Source organism: Haematobia irritans, chromosome 5 (assembly GCF_050003625.1).
Source record: "Haematobia irritans isolate KBUSLIRL chromosome 5, ASM5000362v1, whole genome shotgun sequence".
Lineage (NCBI taxonomy): Eukaryota > Metazoa > Arthropoda > Insecta > Diptera > Muscidae > Haematobia > Haematobia irritans.
Genome location: NC_134401.1, coordinates 102,018,752 through 102,036,343, shown reverse-complemented (window position 1 = coordinate 102,036,343; position 17,592 = coordinate 102,018,752). Strand labels below are relative to the sequence as shown.

General features: G+C 25.7%; 1 protein-coding gene across 2 annotated transcripts in view; it reads right to left on the bottom strand.

Moving 5' to 3' along the window:
- The window catches only part of Usp15-31 (Ubiquitin specific protease 15/31), a 111,060-nt gene that overhangs the window by 20,385 nt on the left and 73,083 nt on the right, over nucleotides 1-17,592 (bottom strand). Inside the window, exons 2-3 of one of the 2 annotated variants that reach the window (XM_075309068.1) lie at nucleotides 13,366-13,437; nucleotides 1,079-1,312 (exon numbers count right to left, since the gene is read on the bottom strand). In XM_075309068.1, the coding sequence (XP_075165183.1) occupies nucleotides 1,079-1,312; nucleotides 13,366-13,437 (306 nt within the window). The remainder of the gene's footprint in view (nucleotides 1-1,078; nucleotides 1,313-13,365; nucleotides 13,438-17,592) is intronic. The other variant, XM_075309069.1, reaches the window with a different exon arrangement.

The following is a 17,592-nucleotide window of genomic DNA, read 5'->3' as shown; positions in this document are numbered from 1 at the left end:
TTTCCTCCAATGTCATGCCCATGTAAAAGTATTACTGCTGATATATGTATGTATTTGTCGTAGGCATACTTATACTCATACCTGATAATAAGAGTTTTTGCTGGGTACGCTTCCACACGAACACTTTCTAGATGAGAAGTTAACGATCGCGTACTAAAATAATGCGAACCATTACATTTACGGAGAAAATCTTACCAAAAAAATATTATTTCGCAAAAAATTATTTCTTCAAAAAGTTTTGTCAAAATTTTATATCTATAGAAAATGTTATCAAAATTTTATTTCTATAGAAAATTTTATCAAAATTTTATTTCTATAGAAAATTTTTTCAACATTTTATTTCTATAGAAAATTTTGCCAAAATTTTATTTCTATAAAGAATATTTTGTCAAAATTTTATTTCTATAGAAAATTTTGCCAAAATTTCATTTCTATAGAAAAATTTGTCAAAATTTTATTTCTATAAAGAAAATTTTGTCAAAAATTTATTTTTATTCATCTACAAAAAATGTATGAAATACCATGACTTCTACCAATCCACAAACAGTAGAATTCTACCAACTTTGGGAACATTACCGTGGTTTCATTACTACGGTAGTCTTTGTAAACGGATATAAAACTAAAAAAAATATTTAAAATTGGGGAGTTGACAAACAAAATGTTATGTTTTATTGAAATTCAGTCTAAAGGAGCTCTCGACAATAATTTTCCAATGGATTTTTTGTTGAAATTTAGTAAAAGAATACCTTTTTTGTACTTTCTTAAAAATTGTATTTTCCATCCCTGGTAGCAATGTGGGAAAATTCCCACATATAATTAAAGTTGTCTTACAGAGAAACCTCCGGAACCTGCGTATCCTAAAGGTTAGGTTGATTACTCCTTCAATTATGTTATTTATTTTTTCACATATTTTCAATATTTTTTTTTTCAAAGGAACTTTAATGCCAAAAATTTGTTAAAGCTTGTAAAAATATCCTTATGATTTTTAGGTTAAATAACCTTTTGTTTTAAGTTTAATAGTTTTTCAATTTCGAAATCTATTCAAATTATAACAAAAGCATTCATTTAGAATACCTACCTTATATTGATCCAAAACAAAATATTCAGCCAATATATCCGTATGGCTAAGGCATTGTAAGACGGCATTCATAAAACATGTATTACCATGATTTTTAAGACCCATTACGCCAGGTGTTTGATCTGTTGGCCATTGATAACCGCCGATGGGTGGTACACGATCACTCGATGATATTATATGGCCACCATTAACTGCAGCATTACCAGCATTGGACGAAGATTGTGGTTTATTCGACTGTAAGAAAAAAAAATGAAGAAGGAAAAACAAAACCATGATAAACATACAATTATTTATTATGCTTGAACATAGACTACAATAAGCAATATCTCTAACTAATTATATAGTAATATGGATTTATTGTTTTAAGCTAATTTTGGTTTTTCTTGGCAAAAAAAAAACACACACAAAATTAAAAACAAACTGAAAAAATTATGAGTATTTTACGGAAAAAAGCTATACAATCAACAAGAAAAAATAATAATTACAGGAACATAGTAATTTTCTTTAGAAAGATTAGGCGTATGTGATATCAAATTCGATTTATTATGTAACGAATTTCCAAATCATACGAGTAAAGATAATATATTGCTATTGAGAACTTTAAAAGCAATTATTATAAAAATAAAGTAAGCAAGAATTAGACGATTAAGCTGAGTTGATTATATGCTCAAATAATAGCTCCGTAATTACATCCTCACACACAGATATAAATTTTCTGATATTTGATTTCCCCTTCCGAAGTTGTAATTTGTTTACAAATATTATTTGGAGAGAGAGACTTTATTGAGACCAAAGATAATAAAAGAGGAAGATGGGAGATTGGCTACTGAGCACATCAAACCATTTACCACATTAGTTTAATACTCGAACCAAACGCGTATACGACAAGTATTGACATAGCATTAAAATGCAAATAAAAAGAAATTAAGAGTACGAAATAAATTTCCATAAAGGGAAAAATGTAATTTTTTTGTTGTTGCCTAAAATTTAACATTGTTTCATTAAGAAAATTACATTTTTCATTTAAAAAATAAAAACGAAAAACAACTAAAAGATTACAAACATGTATTAAACTAATCTGGTAAATGCAACATTTGGTATGACGCAAACCAATCTCCCATCTTCCTCTTTTATTATCTTTGATTGAGACAACATCATTACACACTCACAGAATACACACAGAGGAGTAATATGATCACCACTGTGGTATCACAATGGACTGAATAGTCTAAGTGAGCCTGATACATCGGGCTGCCACCTAACCTAACCTAACCTAATATGATCACCTCAAACATATCAGCAAACAAGTATATAAAGCAGTAAATTCGGCCGGGCCGAATTTTAAATACCCACCACCATGAATCAAATATGATAGTTTACTTTGAAAACTCTTCGTCGTAGTGGGTTACTTGATAATATATAGAATTGTATGGGGTTTGATGACAAATCTTCTCCCAAGCAAGTCAGTTCCCGAAGACAAACTTTAAAGATTCTACCTATGAAGACCAGATCAGATTCTGGATTTATGAGAACCAATTTTGTTTGAGTTTTAGAGAAATTATAAACATATCGTGTATATGATGAAATTACGCCTTGATTTAAAAGCTTAACTCTGTAGATTTTTCCGCATTTATTTTCATGATCAAAGCGCCTGCTATACCCTGAAAGAAGTGTTTTCTTTTTTGAGAAACGTAATTTTAGACAAGCAAAGTTTTCTTTTGACACAAATTTTAGAGACAATCGTTGAATAAACGAAAACACTTTATAAGAAAAAGAAGTTTCGTTTGTCTAAAATTTTATTATAGATTACTAATTTCCAGCAAATCGGATAAAAACTACGTATTCTAGAAGCCCAAGAAATAAAGCCAGGAGATCGGTGTATATGAGGCTATACCATTTGCTACTCACATATTTGTGATCTTAAAATATCTCCAGATTTTAAATTTCAAACAAATCGGCCAGAAAATATAGTCTCTATACGCCCAAGAAGTAAAAATCGAGAGATCAGTCTATATGGGGGTTATACCAAAAAATGGACCGATATAACTCAATTTCGGCACTCTTATTTGTACTCTAAAAATACCTCTAGATTTCGAATGTCAGGCAAATCATGTAATAAATACAGTTTATTGTAGCTCAAGAATTTCAGGCAAAGCGGATGGTAAATATAGTTTCTAGAAGCCCAAGAAGCAAAATGGAAGATCGGTCTATATGGGGGCTATACCAAAAAATGGACCGATAGGCACCACCTTTTTATGGTCCCAAAAGAACTCTAGATTTTCAATTTCAGGCAAATCGGATAGAAAATATAGTTTCTAGAAGCCCAAGAAGCAAAATCGGGAAATCAGTCTCTATAGGGGCTATATCAAAACATGGACCGATGAGCACCATTTTCGGCACGCCTTTCTATGGTCCTCAAATTTCCAATTTCAGGCAAATCGGATGGTAAATATAGTTTCTAGAAGCCCTAAAAGCAAAATCGGGATATCGGTCTATATGGGGGCTATACCAAAACATGAACCGATGAGCACCATTTTCGGCACACCTTTTTATGGTCCTCAAATACCTCTATATTTCCAATTTCAGGCAAATTGGATAAAAACTACGGTTTTTATAGGCCCAAGACTCCAAATCCGGAGGTTGGTTTATATGGGGGCTATATCAAAACATGGACCGATGCGGACCATTTTCGACACACCTCTTTATGGTCCCAAAATACCTTTAGATTTTCAATTTCATACAAATCGGATAGAAAATACTGTTTCTAGACGCGTAAGAAACAAAATCAGGAGGTCGGTCTATATGGGGGCTATACCAAAACATGGACCGATATGGACCATTTTCGACACACCTCTTTATAGTCCCACAATACCTCTAGATTTCCAATTTCAGGCATATCGGATGGTAAATATAGTATCTAGACGCCCAAGAAGCAAAATCGGGAGATCGGTCTATATGGGGGCTATATCAAAACATGGACCGATGCGAACGATTTTCGACACACCTCCTTATGGTCCTAAAATACCTCTAGATTTTCAATTTCAGACAAATCGGATAGAAAATACTTTTTCTAGACGCCTATGAAGCAAAATCGGGAGATCGGTCTATATGGGGCCAATACTAAAACATGGACCGATACGGACCATTTTCGACACACCCCTTTATGGTCCCAAAATACCTCTAGATTTCCAATTTCAGGCAAATCTGATAAAAACTACGGTTTTTATAGGCCCAAGACCCCAAATCGGGAGGTCGGTTTATATGGGGACTATATCAAAACTTGGACCGATATAGCCCATCTTCGAACTTGACCTGCCTGCAAACAAAAAACTAATCTGTGCCAAATTTCGGGACGATAGCGCCATTATTGAAGGCTGTAGCGTGATTACAACAGACAGACAGACAGACAGACAGACGGACAGACGGACATGCTTATATCGTCTTAGAATTTCTCCCTGATCAAGAATATATATACTTTATATAGTCGGAAATCGATATTTCGATGTGTTACAAACGGAATGACAAACTTATTATACCCCGTCACCATTTTATGGTGGTGGGTATAAAAAAAATTTAAATTGTTCTACAAACATTTCTTTTTAAGAGCATCTCGGGATCCTCCATAAAGTTTTCTTGCACTTTCGGACCAGTCTTAGAAGATACGCTATTTGACGGTTTAAAATGAAAATTTAAATTTTGGACAATTAATTGCCCGATCCGGCTGAAATTTGTTACATGGTGTAAATATATGGTCTCTAACAACTATGCAAAAATTGGTCCACATCGGTCCATAATTATATATAGACCCCATATAAACCGATCCCCTGATGTGGCTTGCGAAGCCTCTAAGAGAAGCAAATTTCATCCGATCCAGCTGAAATTTGGTACATGGTGTTAGTATATAGTCTGTAACAACCATGCACAAATTGGTTCACATCGGTCCATAATTATATATAGCCCCCATATAAACCGATCCCCAGATTTGACCTCCGGAGCCCCTTGGAAGATCGACCCGATCCGGTTGAAATTTGACCCGATCCGGTTGAAATTTGGTACGTGCTGTTAGTATATGGTCTCTAATAACCATGCCAAAATTGGTCCACACCGGTCTTAATTACATATACCTCCATTTAAACCGATCCCCAGATTTGACCTCCGACCCGGTTGAAATTTGGTACGTGGTGAAATTTGGTATATTGCGCTAGTATATGGCCGCTAACACCCATGCCAAAATTGGTCTATATCGGTCTATAGTTATATATAGCCGATCCCAAAAAATAATCTACCAATATCTTATTTTTATAGAAAATTTTGTCAAATTTTTTTTTACTATAGAAAATTTTGTCAAAATTGTATTACTATAGAAAATTTTGTCAACATACATTTTATTGCTACGAGTATACCCAACAAAACTTATGATTACACTAGGTAACAAATAACAAAATTTTCTCTGTGATTTGTTTCTAGCATATTTTTTCTTATTGATTTTGACCTACTAAACACGAAAATGAGTTTTAAAAAATTTTCATATTTCTTCAAAAATATTTGAATTTATTCGAAAATTTTCAAACTTTTATTACCAAAGACAGAATTTTTATTTTTGCAATAAAATCCAATACATTTTGTTCCAAAATCACAGTCCATTTCGTTTATCTCAAGCATACACAAAAATATTTTTTTTGGATTCAATCACGAAATTAAATGATTCAATTAGTTTTTTAATTGAAATGTCTTCAATCACAAAAATGATTGTATCAATCACAGTTTCAATTGGCCACAAACAAAGACTTGATTAAAAAATTAATTGTTTTCATTAGCAAATTTTAATCATCATTTTTTAATTGATTCAATTAAGAATGCAATTGACTTTGAACGCAAAATTTTATTATTTAGTTTTTTAATTAAAAACATAATTATTTTCAATTACTTCCTTAACTGATTTTGTGTTTTTAGTTTCATTAAAAATTTGATAGTTTGAAATAAATTGTTAATAAAAAATTAAAAAAAAAAATCATCACCTTTTTAACTGACTTAGTCTTCTGTGTTTGATTAAAAGTTTAATTTTATCAATTATTTTTTTAGTTAAAAATTTATAAATACTCAATCATTAACTTAATTAACTTAATGCTTCTATCCTGATTAAAAAGTTAATTGTATCAATTAATTTATTAATTGAAAAATAGTCAACTTCAATCAACTTTTTAATTGGAAATATTTTGGTGATATTGTTTTCTGTGTAAAATGTCTTAAATCAAAAAAAAATGATAGTACACAGAAAAAAATATCACCAAAATAATTCCAATTAAAAATTTGATTAAAGTTGAAGATTTTTTCAACTAATGAATTAATTTATACAATTAACTTTTTAATCAAGATAGAAATATTACGTTAATTAAGTCAATGATTGGAAATTTTAAAATTTTTAATTAAAAAATTAATTGATACAATTAACTTTTTAATTAAACTTGAACAACTAAGTCACTTAAAAAAAATTATGGATTTTTTTAAAATTTTAACTAAAAATTTATTTTGAACATTAAATTTTTTAATCAAACTAAAAACACTAAGTCAGCTAAGAAAGTAATAGAAAAGAGTTTGGCAATCAACATCAATAAAATTTTTAATTGAATCAATCAAAAAAATTAATTGAAATTTGCTAATTAAATAAATTAATTGTTTAATCAAGTATTTTTTAATGTCCAATTAAAATTGTGATTGATACTATCATTTTCGTGATTGAAGATATTTCAATTAAAAAATTAATCGGATCAATTAATTTCGTGATTGAATCTGAAAAAAAATTGTGTGTACCAATCACCAAAGTCAATTAAAAAATTATTATTAAAAATTTAAAATTAATCCAATTAAAAAATTAATTGATATTATTAATTCTTGTGATTGAAAATTAATTGAAATTTGCTAATTAAATCAATTAATTTTTTAATCAAGTATTTTTTAATGTCTAATTAAAATTGTGATTGATACTATCATTTTCGTGATTGAAGACATTCCAATTAAAAAATTAATTGGATCAATTAATTTCGTGATTGAATCAAAAAAAAATTTTTGTGTGTATCAATCACCAAAGTCAATTAAAAAATTATTATTAAAAATTAAAAATTAATCCAATTAAAAAATTAATTGATATTATTAATTCTTGTGATTGAAAATTAATTGAAATTTGCTAATTAAATCAATTAATTTTTTTATCAAGTAGTTTTTAATGTCTAATTAAAACTGTGATTGATACTATCATTTTCGTGATTGAAGACATTTCAATTAAAAAATTAATTGGATCAATTAATTTCTTGATTGAATCAGAAAAAAATTTTGTGTCAATCAACAAAGTCAATTAAAAAATTATTATTAAAAATTGATCCAATTAAAAAATTAATTGATATTATTGATTTTTGTTTTAGTTAAAAAAACTTGTTCAATCAATTAAATTTTTAATTGAATATTTTTGAAAATTCGATTAAAATTTCAATTGGAAATATATTGGTGAAATTTGTTTCTTTGCGCTGTTCTTTTCTGATATTGTCTTTAATAAGACATATTTTGAACTTTCTTAGTAATAATTTTATATAGTAGTATGTAATGACGGACATCTTTGCGAAAACTTGCGAACATTTTTGGAATATATGTCTAAGTACATTTGAGCAAAATTTAATGGACTCTAAAATACACTGTAAGAAGAGTTTTCTATTCTGGAGAACGAAATTTCAGACAAGCAAAGTTTCCATTTGATGGTAAAACAGTTTCTTTAAAAACAACAAATAGTTTACAGACAATCGTTAAATTATTTATCATAAATTCGAGTTTATCTGCTCTACAAGAAAATGCTTTATAAGAAAGGGGAATTTCGTTTGTCTAAAATTTCATTCCTGAGGAAAGTATTTTTTCTTTGGGGGTATTATCACTTCCACACATTTTTGTTATTTGGTCCCATAAAAAAATATATTCTACGCTATCCAGAGTATATCATTTTTATGTGTCTGAAGATAAACTTGATGCTAGTACTTTGTCACTTGCTATTATCCCAGCAATTATGAAATTTAGAAAACATCTCTATAAATCACTGTTTATATTAAAATTTAAATTAAATTGTTCTCTTCCTACTGATATCTCGTGTTTTTTTTCGTTTTCACAATTTGTTAGACTTAATCACCTACGCATTTTTTAATAAAAAAAATAGAAGTACTTAGTAACGTCTTTTCAGCCCATTTTAAAATGCGACTTTGAATTTCATTAGAAAAGAAACTATGAGGTTCAAAACAAAAATTAAGGAGTGTTTCCATTGATGATTATAAACTTGATATTGAATTCAATTAATTGGAGTCAATATCTTAGAACATGCAAAGATTTATTATTCTCCGAAACGAAATATTAGATACAACGATAATATTTTTTTATTTATTTGTTATTTTTTTTTTTTCATTAGAACAGCAAATAACAAGGGAGAATTTCGTTTCTATTAAATTTCATTGATGAGAAGAAACCAGATCCTTTCAAAGTATTAGCAATTTATATGTTTTTGTGTGCAAAAATGTTTATTGATTCAAATGTCAAAAATTACATTCAAAATCCAAAATTTTCGATATTAGAAATCTGTTTTTTATAAGACAAATGGCAGTTGAAATCTAGTTAACATGGATTTGGAGGTGTAATATGAACGCCGTATAACCTACATTTGCGCCTTTTTCTAATTTAATCTAATAAAATAATTCTAATAAAATTGTAATTGAAATTGCTTCACTCACAAAAATGATCGTATTAATCACCAAATGAATTACAAATAAAACATATACTCGATTAAAATATTAATTGATTTCTTCGGCACTTTTAAATATTTTTTTAATTGGTTCAATTAAATTAGAAAGAAGCGTTTGTTGGTATAGAAACCACAGTTGCAACAGTTATTAGAATTCTACCAAAAATGGTAGATTTTTTACTGTTTGGTTTAGTAGAAATCTTAATGTTTTTTCAAAATTCTCTTTTTTGGCAAAATTCTCTATAGAAACAAAATTTTGGCAAAATTCTCTATAGAAATAAAATTTTGACACAATTTTCTATGAAAATAAAATTTTGACAAAATTTTCTATCGACATAAAATTTTGACAAAATTTTATTTTCTATCGACATAAAATTTTGACAAAATTTTATTTTCATAGAAAATTGTGTCAAAATTTTATTTCTATAGAGAATTTTGCCAAAATTTTCTACAGAAATAAAATTTTGACAAAATTTTCAATAGAAATAAAATTTTTGAGAAAATTTTCTATAGAAATAAAATTTTGACAAAATTTTCTACAGAAATAAAATTTTGACAAAATTTTCTATAGAAATAAAATTTTGACAAAATTGTCTATAAAAATAAAAGTTTGACAAAATTTTCTATAGCAATAAAATTTTTGAGAAAACTTTAAAATTTTGACAAAATTTTCTATAGAAATAAAATTTTGACAAAATTTACATTTTTGAGAAAATTTTCACATTTTGAAAAAATTTTCTATAGAAATAAAATTTTGACAAAATTTTCTACAGAAATAAAATTTTGACAAAATTTTCTACAGAAATAAAATTTTGACAAAATTTTCTACAGAAATAAAATTTTGACAAAATTTTCTACAGAAATAAAATTTTGACAAAATTTTCCAAAGAAATTAAATTTTGACAAATTTTCCAAAGAAATTAAATTTTGAAAAATTTTCTATAGAAATAAATTTTTAAGAAAATTTTAAAATTTTAACTAAATTTTCTATAGCAATAAAATTTTGACAAAATTTTTTATAGAAATTAAATTTTTACAAAATTTTCTATAGCAACAAAATTTTCTACAGAAAAAATTGACAAAATTTTCTACAGAAATAAAATTTTGACAAAAATTTTCTACAGAAATAAAATATTGACAAAATTTTCAAAGGAAATAAAATTTAGATAACATTTTCTATAGAAATACAATTTTTACAAAATTTTCTATAGAAATACAATTTTGACAAAATTTTCTATAGAAATAAAATTTTGACAAAATTTTCTATAGAAATAAATTGTTGAGAAAATTTTAAAATTTTAACAACATTTTCTATAGAAATAAATTTTGACAAAATTTTTGTATAGAAATTAAATTTTTACAAAATTTTCTATAGCAACAAAATTTTCTACAGAAAAAATTGACAAAATTTTCTACAGAAATAAAATTTTGACAAAAATTTTCTACAGAAATAAAATATTGACAAAATTTTCAACGGAAATAAAATTTAGATAAAATTTTCTATAGAAATACAATTTTTACAAAATTTTCTATAGAAATAAAATTTTGACAAAATTTTCTATAGAAATACAATTTTGACAAAATTTTCTATAGAAATAAAATTTTGACAAAATTTTCTATAGAAATAAATTGTTGAGAAAATTTTAAAATTTTAACAACATTTTCTATAGAAATAAATTTTGACAAAATTTTCTACAGAAATAAAATTTTGACAAGTTTCTATAGAAATAAAATTTTGACAAAATTATTTATAGAAATAAAATTTTGACAAAATTTTCTGTAGCAATAAAATTTTGACAAAATTTTCTATAGAAATGAAATTGTGCAAAATTTTCTATAGAAATAAAATTTTACAAAATTTTCTATAGAAATACAATTTTGACAAAATTTTCTATAGAAATAAGTTTTTAAGCATTTTTAAGCATTTTGACAAAAAAATTTTATGGAAATAAAATTTCGCAAAATTTTCTATAGCAATAAAATTTGGATAACATTTCCTATACAAATAACATTTTGACAAAATTTTCTACAGAAATAAAATTTTGAGAAAATTATTTCTAGAAATAAAATTTTGACAAAATTTTCTGTAGCTATAAAATTTTGACAAAATTTTCTATAGAAATAAAATTGTGCAAAATTTTCTATAGAAATAAAATTTTACAAAATTTTCTATAGAAATACAATTTTGACAAAATTTTCTATAGAGATAAAATTTTGACAAAATATTTTATTGAAATCAAATTTTGACAAAATTTTCTATACCAATAAAATTTTTACAATATTTTCTATAGCAATAAAATTTTGACAAACTTTTCTATAGAAATAAAATTTTTTATAGAAATAAAATTTTGACAAAATTTTCTATAGAAATAGAATTTTGAGAAAATTTTCTACAGAAATAAAATTTTGACAACATTTTCTATAGAAATAAAATTTTGACAAAATTTTCTATAGCAATAAAATTTTGACAAAATTTTATATAGCAATAAAATTTTGACAAAATTTTCTATAGAAATAAAATTTTGACAAAATTTTCTATAGAAATAAAATTTTGACAAAATTTTCTATAGAAATAAAATTTTGACAAAATTTTCTATAGAAATAAAATTGTGACAAAATTTTCTATAGAAATAAAATTTTGACAAAATTTTCTATAGAAATAAAATTTTGACAAAATTTTCTATAGAAATAAAATTTTGACAAAATTTTCTATAGAAATAAAATTTTGACAAAATTTTCTATAGAAATAAAATTTTGACAAAATTTTCTATAGAAATAAAATTTTGACAAAATTTTCTATAGAAATAAAATTTTGACAAAATTTTCTATAGAAATAAAATTTGGACAAACTTTTCTGTAAAAATAAAATTTTGACAAAATATTCTATAGAAATAAAATTTTGACAAAATTTTCTATAGCAATAAAATTTTGACATACTTTTCTGTAGAAATAAAATTTTGACAAAATTTTCGATAGAAATAAAATTTTGATAAAATTTTCTATAGAAATAAAATTTTGACAAAATTTGCTATAGAAATAAAATTTTGACAAAATTTGCTATAGAAATAAAATTGTGACAAAATTTTTTATAGCAATAAAATTTGGACAACATTTTCTACAGAAATAAAATTTTGACAAAATTTTCTATAGCAATAAAATGTTGACAAACTTTTCTGTAGAAATAAAATTTTGACAAAATTTTCTATAGCAATAAAATTTTGACAAAATTTTCTATAGCAATAAAATTTTGACAAACTTTTCTGTAGAAATAAAATTTTGATGAAATTTTCTACAGAAATAAAATGTTTACAAAATTTTCTATATAAATAAAATTTTGACAAAATTTGCTATAGAAATAAAATTGTGACAAAATTTTCTATAGAAATAAAATTTGGACAACATTTTCTATAGAAATAAAATCTTTACCTTATTTTCAATAGAAAAACAATTTTGTCAAAATTATGCTATAGAAATAAAATTTAGACACGAATTTTGTATTCGTGTTTTTTTTTACTTTATCAGTGCCATTCATTGTTTAATTTCTCGATTGAAGTCAAACATACACAGAAAAAAATATCACCAAAATATTTCCAATTAAAAAGTTAATTGAAGTTGAAAATGTTTTCAATTAATAAATTAATTGATACAATTAACTTTTTAATCATGATAGAAACATTAAGTTAATTAAGCCAGTGATTGAAAATTTTAAAATTTTTAATTAAAAAATTAATTGATACAATTAACTTTTTAATCAAATTCGGAAGACTTATTCAGTTAAAAAAAGTGCTGATTTTTTTTTTAATTTTCAAACAATGATTTGTTAATCCAAATAAAAATTCTAAGTCAATTCAGAAAGTAATTAAAAATAGTTACCTTTTTTAATTAATAAATTAATTGAGTTTTGCAATCAACATCAATTAAATTTTTAATTGAGTCAATTAAAAAATTAATTGAAATTTGCTGAAAAAATCAATTAATTCTTTAATCAAGAATTTTTTCTATGCCCAATTAAAACTGTGATTGATACTATCATTTTCGTGATTGAAGACATTTCAATTAAAAAATTAATTGGATCAATTAATTTGGTGATTGATCAGAAAATTTTTTTTTTTTGTGTATTGGACGAATAAACATATTTTAGAGTGATGTATAAAAACATATGAAAATCAAAACTATGAAAGTACATACACACACAAACAAAAGTATCATCAATATTTGTCCAATTAAAATTTCAAAAAAGCTTTAATTAAAAATTTTGATGATTAATTAATTTTAAAAAAATCACAAAAATTTACTGCATAGGTTTTTAATGGGATCAATTTTTTAATTGAAAATATTTCAATTAAAAATTAATCGGATCAATTAATTTCGTGATTGCAGACAAAAAATATGTTGTTCCATTTACATTTATAAAAAAAAAATAACTACTGAAGCATAGCAGTGTGACTATAAGCATAACAAATACAAACATAGATCATTAAACGAAATGAACTTTTTATAACATAAAAGTATATACCTTCTTTCTATTCCAACATCCAGTATAAAAAGGCACAACATCAACGAAATTTTTCTTCTCTAACATGGAAGACTTTAACATGCGCAAAATATTGTTTTGACATCATGCATCATGGTGTGACGGATCACAGAGCAATGACAGAGAGAGAGAGAGAAAAAAAGACCAAGAAAAATAAAACATTTTATTATTATTATTATTACTATTAATTAATCACAATGGGTCTATGTCGTTGAAGACTATACTAAACATCGACATCAATTATAGCTCAATAGAAGACAAATATCCACAAAATGAAAATATCATTGTATGATCTAAAGATGTTGTGACACAATTATTTATGAAGAAGTTATGTGTGAAAAGTATTTCCTCTAAAGTATTAATAAATATTTGATTTGTTAAATGAATTGATCATCAATTACATAATTGATATGGACGAATGACCAATAATAATAATTAAGAAAATTATGATATGTATATTAGTAAAATACACTAGCCAACAGTCGTTTTGTGATTTGTTTCTAGCATATTTTTTCTTATTGATTTTGACCTACTAAACACGAAAATGAGTTTTAAAAAATTTTTTGTCGATTGGTTTTAGAGATACAATTTTTTGTTATTTGTTACCTAGTGATATTAATAAAATATGAGTTTAAAATTGGAAATGGTGAAGGGAACAAAAACGTTTGGGATAACATTTTTGTAAGTGCTTTTAAAGGTTTGCCTTTTGAACAACTTCCAAATTTGTTTGCTGGGCAAAATTAAAGATTTCACCACCGCTGGGATTTGAACCTGTGTTTCTTGACTTTTTCACATCCATGGAAGTTCCTTCGAGGTTTCGTAAATTAATAGAATTTTCAATTTTATCTTGAGTTTACGTGGAAAAAAACATATTTATACAAAAATATAAGGCAACAAATAAATAATAACATAAAAAAATAATAGTTTAGAAAAATAGTTGATAAAAAATTTCTTTGTTTTTGTGTTCTGCTATGGTGCCAACAGACCCAGGACCAACCCTCGGTGGAAGCGAAAATGCTTTTCAAATTGTAAAAAATTAGATAATAAAAAATAAAAGTGTAATAAACAATTTTGATAAAAAATAAAAAGTGAAATTGGTGAAAAAAAATTGTATTTTAGGTTTCCTAAAATTCCTTTATTTGAAATGAACTTCCACTGTACAATTACTGAAGCAATGCAAAAGATCCAAAAATGGAGTACCCCCGTCCTATGACAAGCTCCTGTAAATTTCATTGAAGATAATCTACACAGAAAAAATATCAATAAAATATTTCCAATTAAAAAGTTAATTGAAGCTTTTTAAATTTTTAATAAAAAAATTGATACAATTAACTTTTTAGTCAAACTAGGAAGACTAATTCAGTTAAAACGATTGATTTTGATTTTAATTAAAAAAAATAATAATTGATTTTAATAAAAAAGAATGTGATCGAAAATAGTCGAGTCTTTAATTAAAAAATTAATTGATGCACAATTTTTTTTATTAATCGAACTAAGAACACAAAGTTAGTTAAGAAAATGAATGAACAATTTCGCGGTTTTTATTAAACAATTAATTGAAAAATTTAGTCGATGTCGATTGCGAAACCTAAATAATTGTTTAACTGATTTAATTAAACGGTTGGAAATTCATTTGAAGTTTAACTAAATAATTAGTTTAATCAATTAAAATATTGATTGGAGTTCTTTCAGTCGACATAACTTGAATTTTAGATTAAAAAATTTATTTATTCTTCCAATCGACATAAATTAAATTTTCGATTGAATCAATTAAAAAAATTATTGATTTTTGTAATCAAAATCAATTAAATTTTTAATTGAATCAATTAAAAATTTAATTGATATTTTCAAAACAAATCAATTAAATTTTTAATCAAATACTGTTTTCATGCCCAATTAAAACTCTGATTGATACTATTTTTGATCAATAAATTGAAAAAAAATCATTTTCATGATTGAAGACATTTCAATTAAAAAATTAATTAGATCAATTAATATCGTGATTGAATCATAATTTATTTTGTGTGTAAGTTTGCACTACTTCCGGATCGCAAATTCGGAATCAAAAATAATTTTTTGGAAGCTCATTTTTTTGCTGGGATATGTCTTTTTTAATAGCAAATAATCATTGTCAATAAGAAACACAATTACATTGTTGTTAATAATATTCTCATATATATTTTATTTTTCTTATATAAGATGTTGTAATATCCGTTACCTACTATAATATCAAATAAGGTATATACTGTACCATTGGTGAAGAGACATAAATCACGAATTTATTATATTCGTTGTCATATAAAATACAAATAAATCATCAAATCAGAATTTCATTTCATTCTAATTTGGTTTTTACATTATTAACATAATTGCTAAAAGAATGTGTCATTTCCAATTAATTGCTTCATAAATACTTCTTAATGGGGTTATTGATTGAAGAAGAATCAATCTTTAAACCCTTTCAATCAGTAATTAACACATTTAGAAAAAAATTACCCTCATAATGGTGACCCTTATTAGCCTCTTTTTCTTGTTCTTGTATTTCTTATATCTAAATTAGAATTGTTATGTTATAAACACACATATAATTTATTTATTAATAGCTTGTCACCCCAAGATACTTTTCCAAAAGGGTGGAATGTTTTGATAGGATAGCCCCTCCCCAATGAAAACATGCTGGTGTCAATGGCCGTGCGATAACAAACTTTAACAGCATTTTATATCAATGGGTACATTGATTGCATTACACATATGGGGGAATAATATTGGAGAAAGAATAATAAGATAAAGAAGGCAGGTCCAATAAGTTTTGGAAAAAAAATAATAAATTTATTCCAAAAAATGTCCCTTTAAATGTCGATCTAAATTGGAAGCTCCCGCGGAATATTGAGATTACATGTTAGGTTAGGTTAGGTGGCAGCCCTATCTATCAGGCTCACTTAGACTATTCAGTCCATTGTGATACCACAGCGGCGAACTTCTCTCTTATCACTGAGTGCTGCCCGATTCCATGTTAAGCTCAATGACAAAGGATCTCCTTTTTATAGCCGAGTCCGAACGGCGTTACACATTGTAGTGAAACCACTTAGAGAAGCTTCGAAACACTCAGAATGTCACCAGCAATACTGAAGTGGAATAATCCACCGCTGAAAAACTTTTTGGTGTTCGGTCGAAGCAGGGAACGAACCCATGACCTTGTGTATGCAAGGCGGGCATGTTAACCATTGCACCACGGTGGTTCCCAAGTGGGATTACCTACGAGTACACTCATTTATAAAATGAAAAGTTTCATTCATGAAATGAAGATGTTCATTAATATACAACAAAAAATGCTGATTCAATCACGAAATTAGTTGATCCAATTAATTTTTTAATTGAAATGTCTTCAATCACTAAAATGATAGTATCAATCACAGTTTTAATTGAACATGAAACATTACTTGATTAAAAAGTTTATTGATTTCATTAGAAAATTTCAATTAATTTTGATACAATGAAAAATTTAATTGATGTTGATTGCAAAACTAAATTAATTTTATTATTAAAAAAGGCAACTATTTTCAATTACTTTCTGAATTTGCTTAGTGTTATTAGTTTGATTAACATTGATTGTGTGAAATAAATTTTTAACTTAAAATTAAAAAAATATCCATCACTTTTTTTAACTTACTTATACCCTGTTTCTGTATGTCGAACGAGAGTATTTCAAATGAAAAAAAAAAATTATTTGGGTTTCTCTATGTCGACAGGCAAGTCACTTCATATTTTGTTGTCGAGTAGCAAACGAACATATACAATAAGTGTGAAGAGAAAAGTAAAAACAATTTTGCAATTTGAATCAATTCTCAGGCCAAAAATTTGAAAATACTCATTTTTGATAATCAATGTACTCTCATACAAACGATATGAACTTTCAAAAATAGGGAAACCCAAATTGATTCGAATTCGAGTGACTGCTTTCCAGTCGACTGGGTTTTCGTTCGACATACAGAAACAGGGTATTAGTCTTTCGAGTTTGATTAACACCTTAATTGTATCAACAAATTATTTAATTACAAATTTTACAATTTTCAATCATAGACTTATTTAACTTAATGTTTCTATCTTTATTAAAAATTAAGTGTATCAATTAATTTATTAATTGAAAAAATTCACTCAACTTTTTAATTGGAAATGTTTTGTTGATATTTTTTCTGTAAAAAATGAATT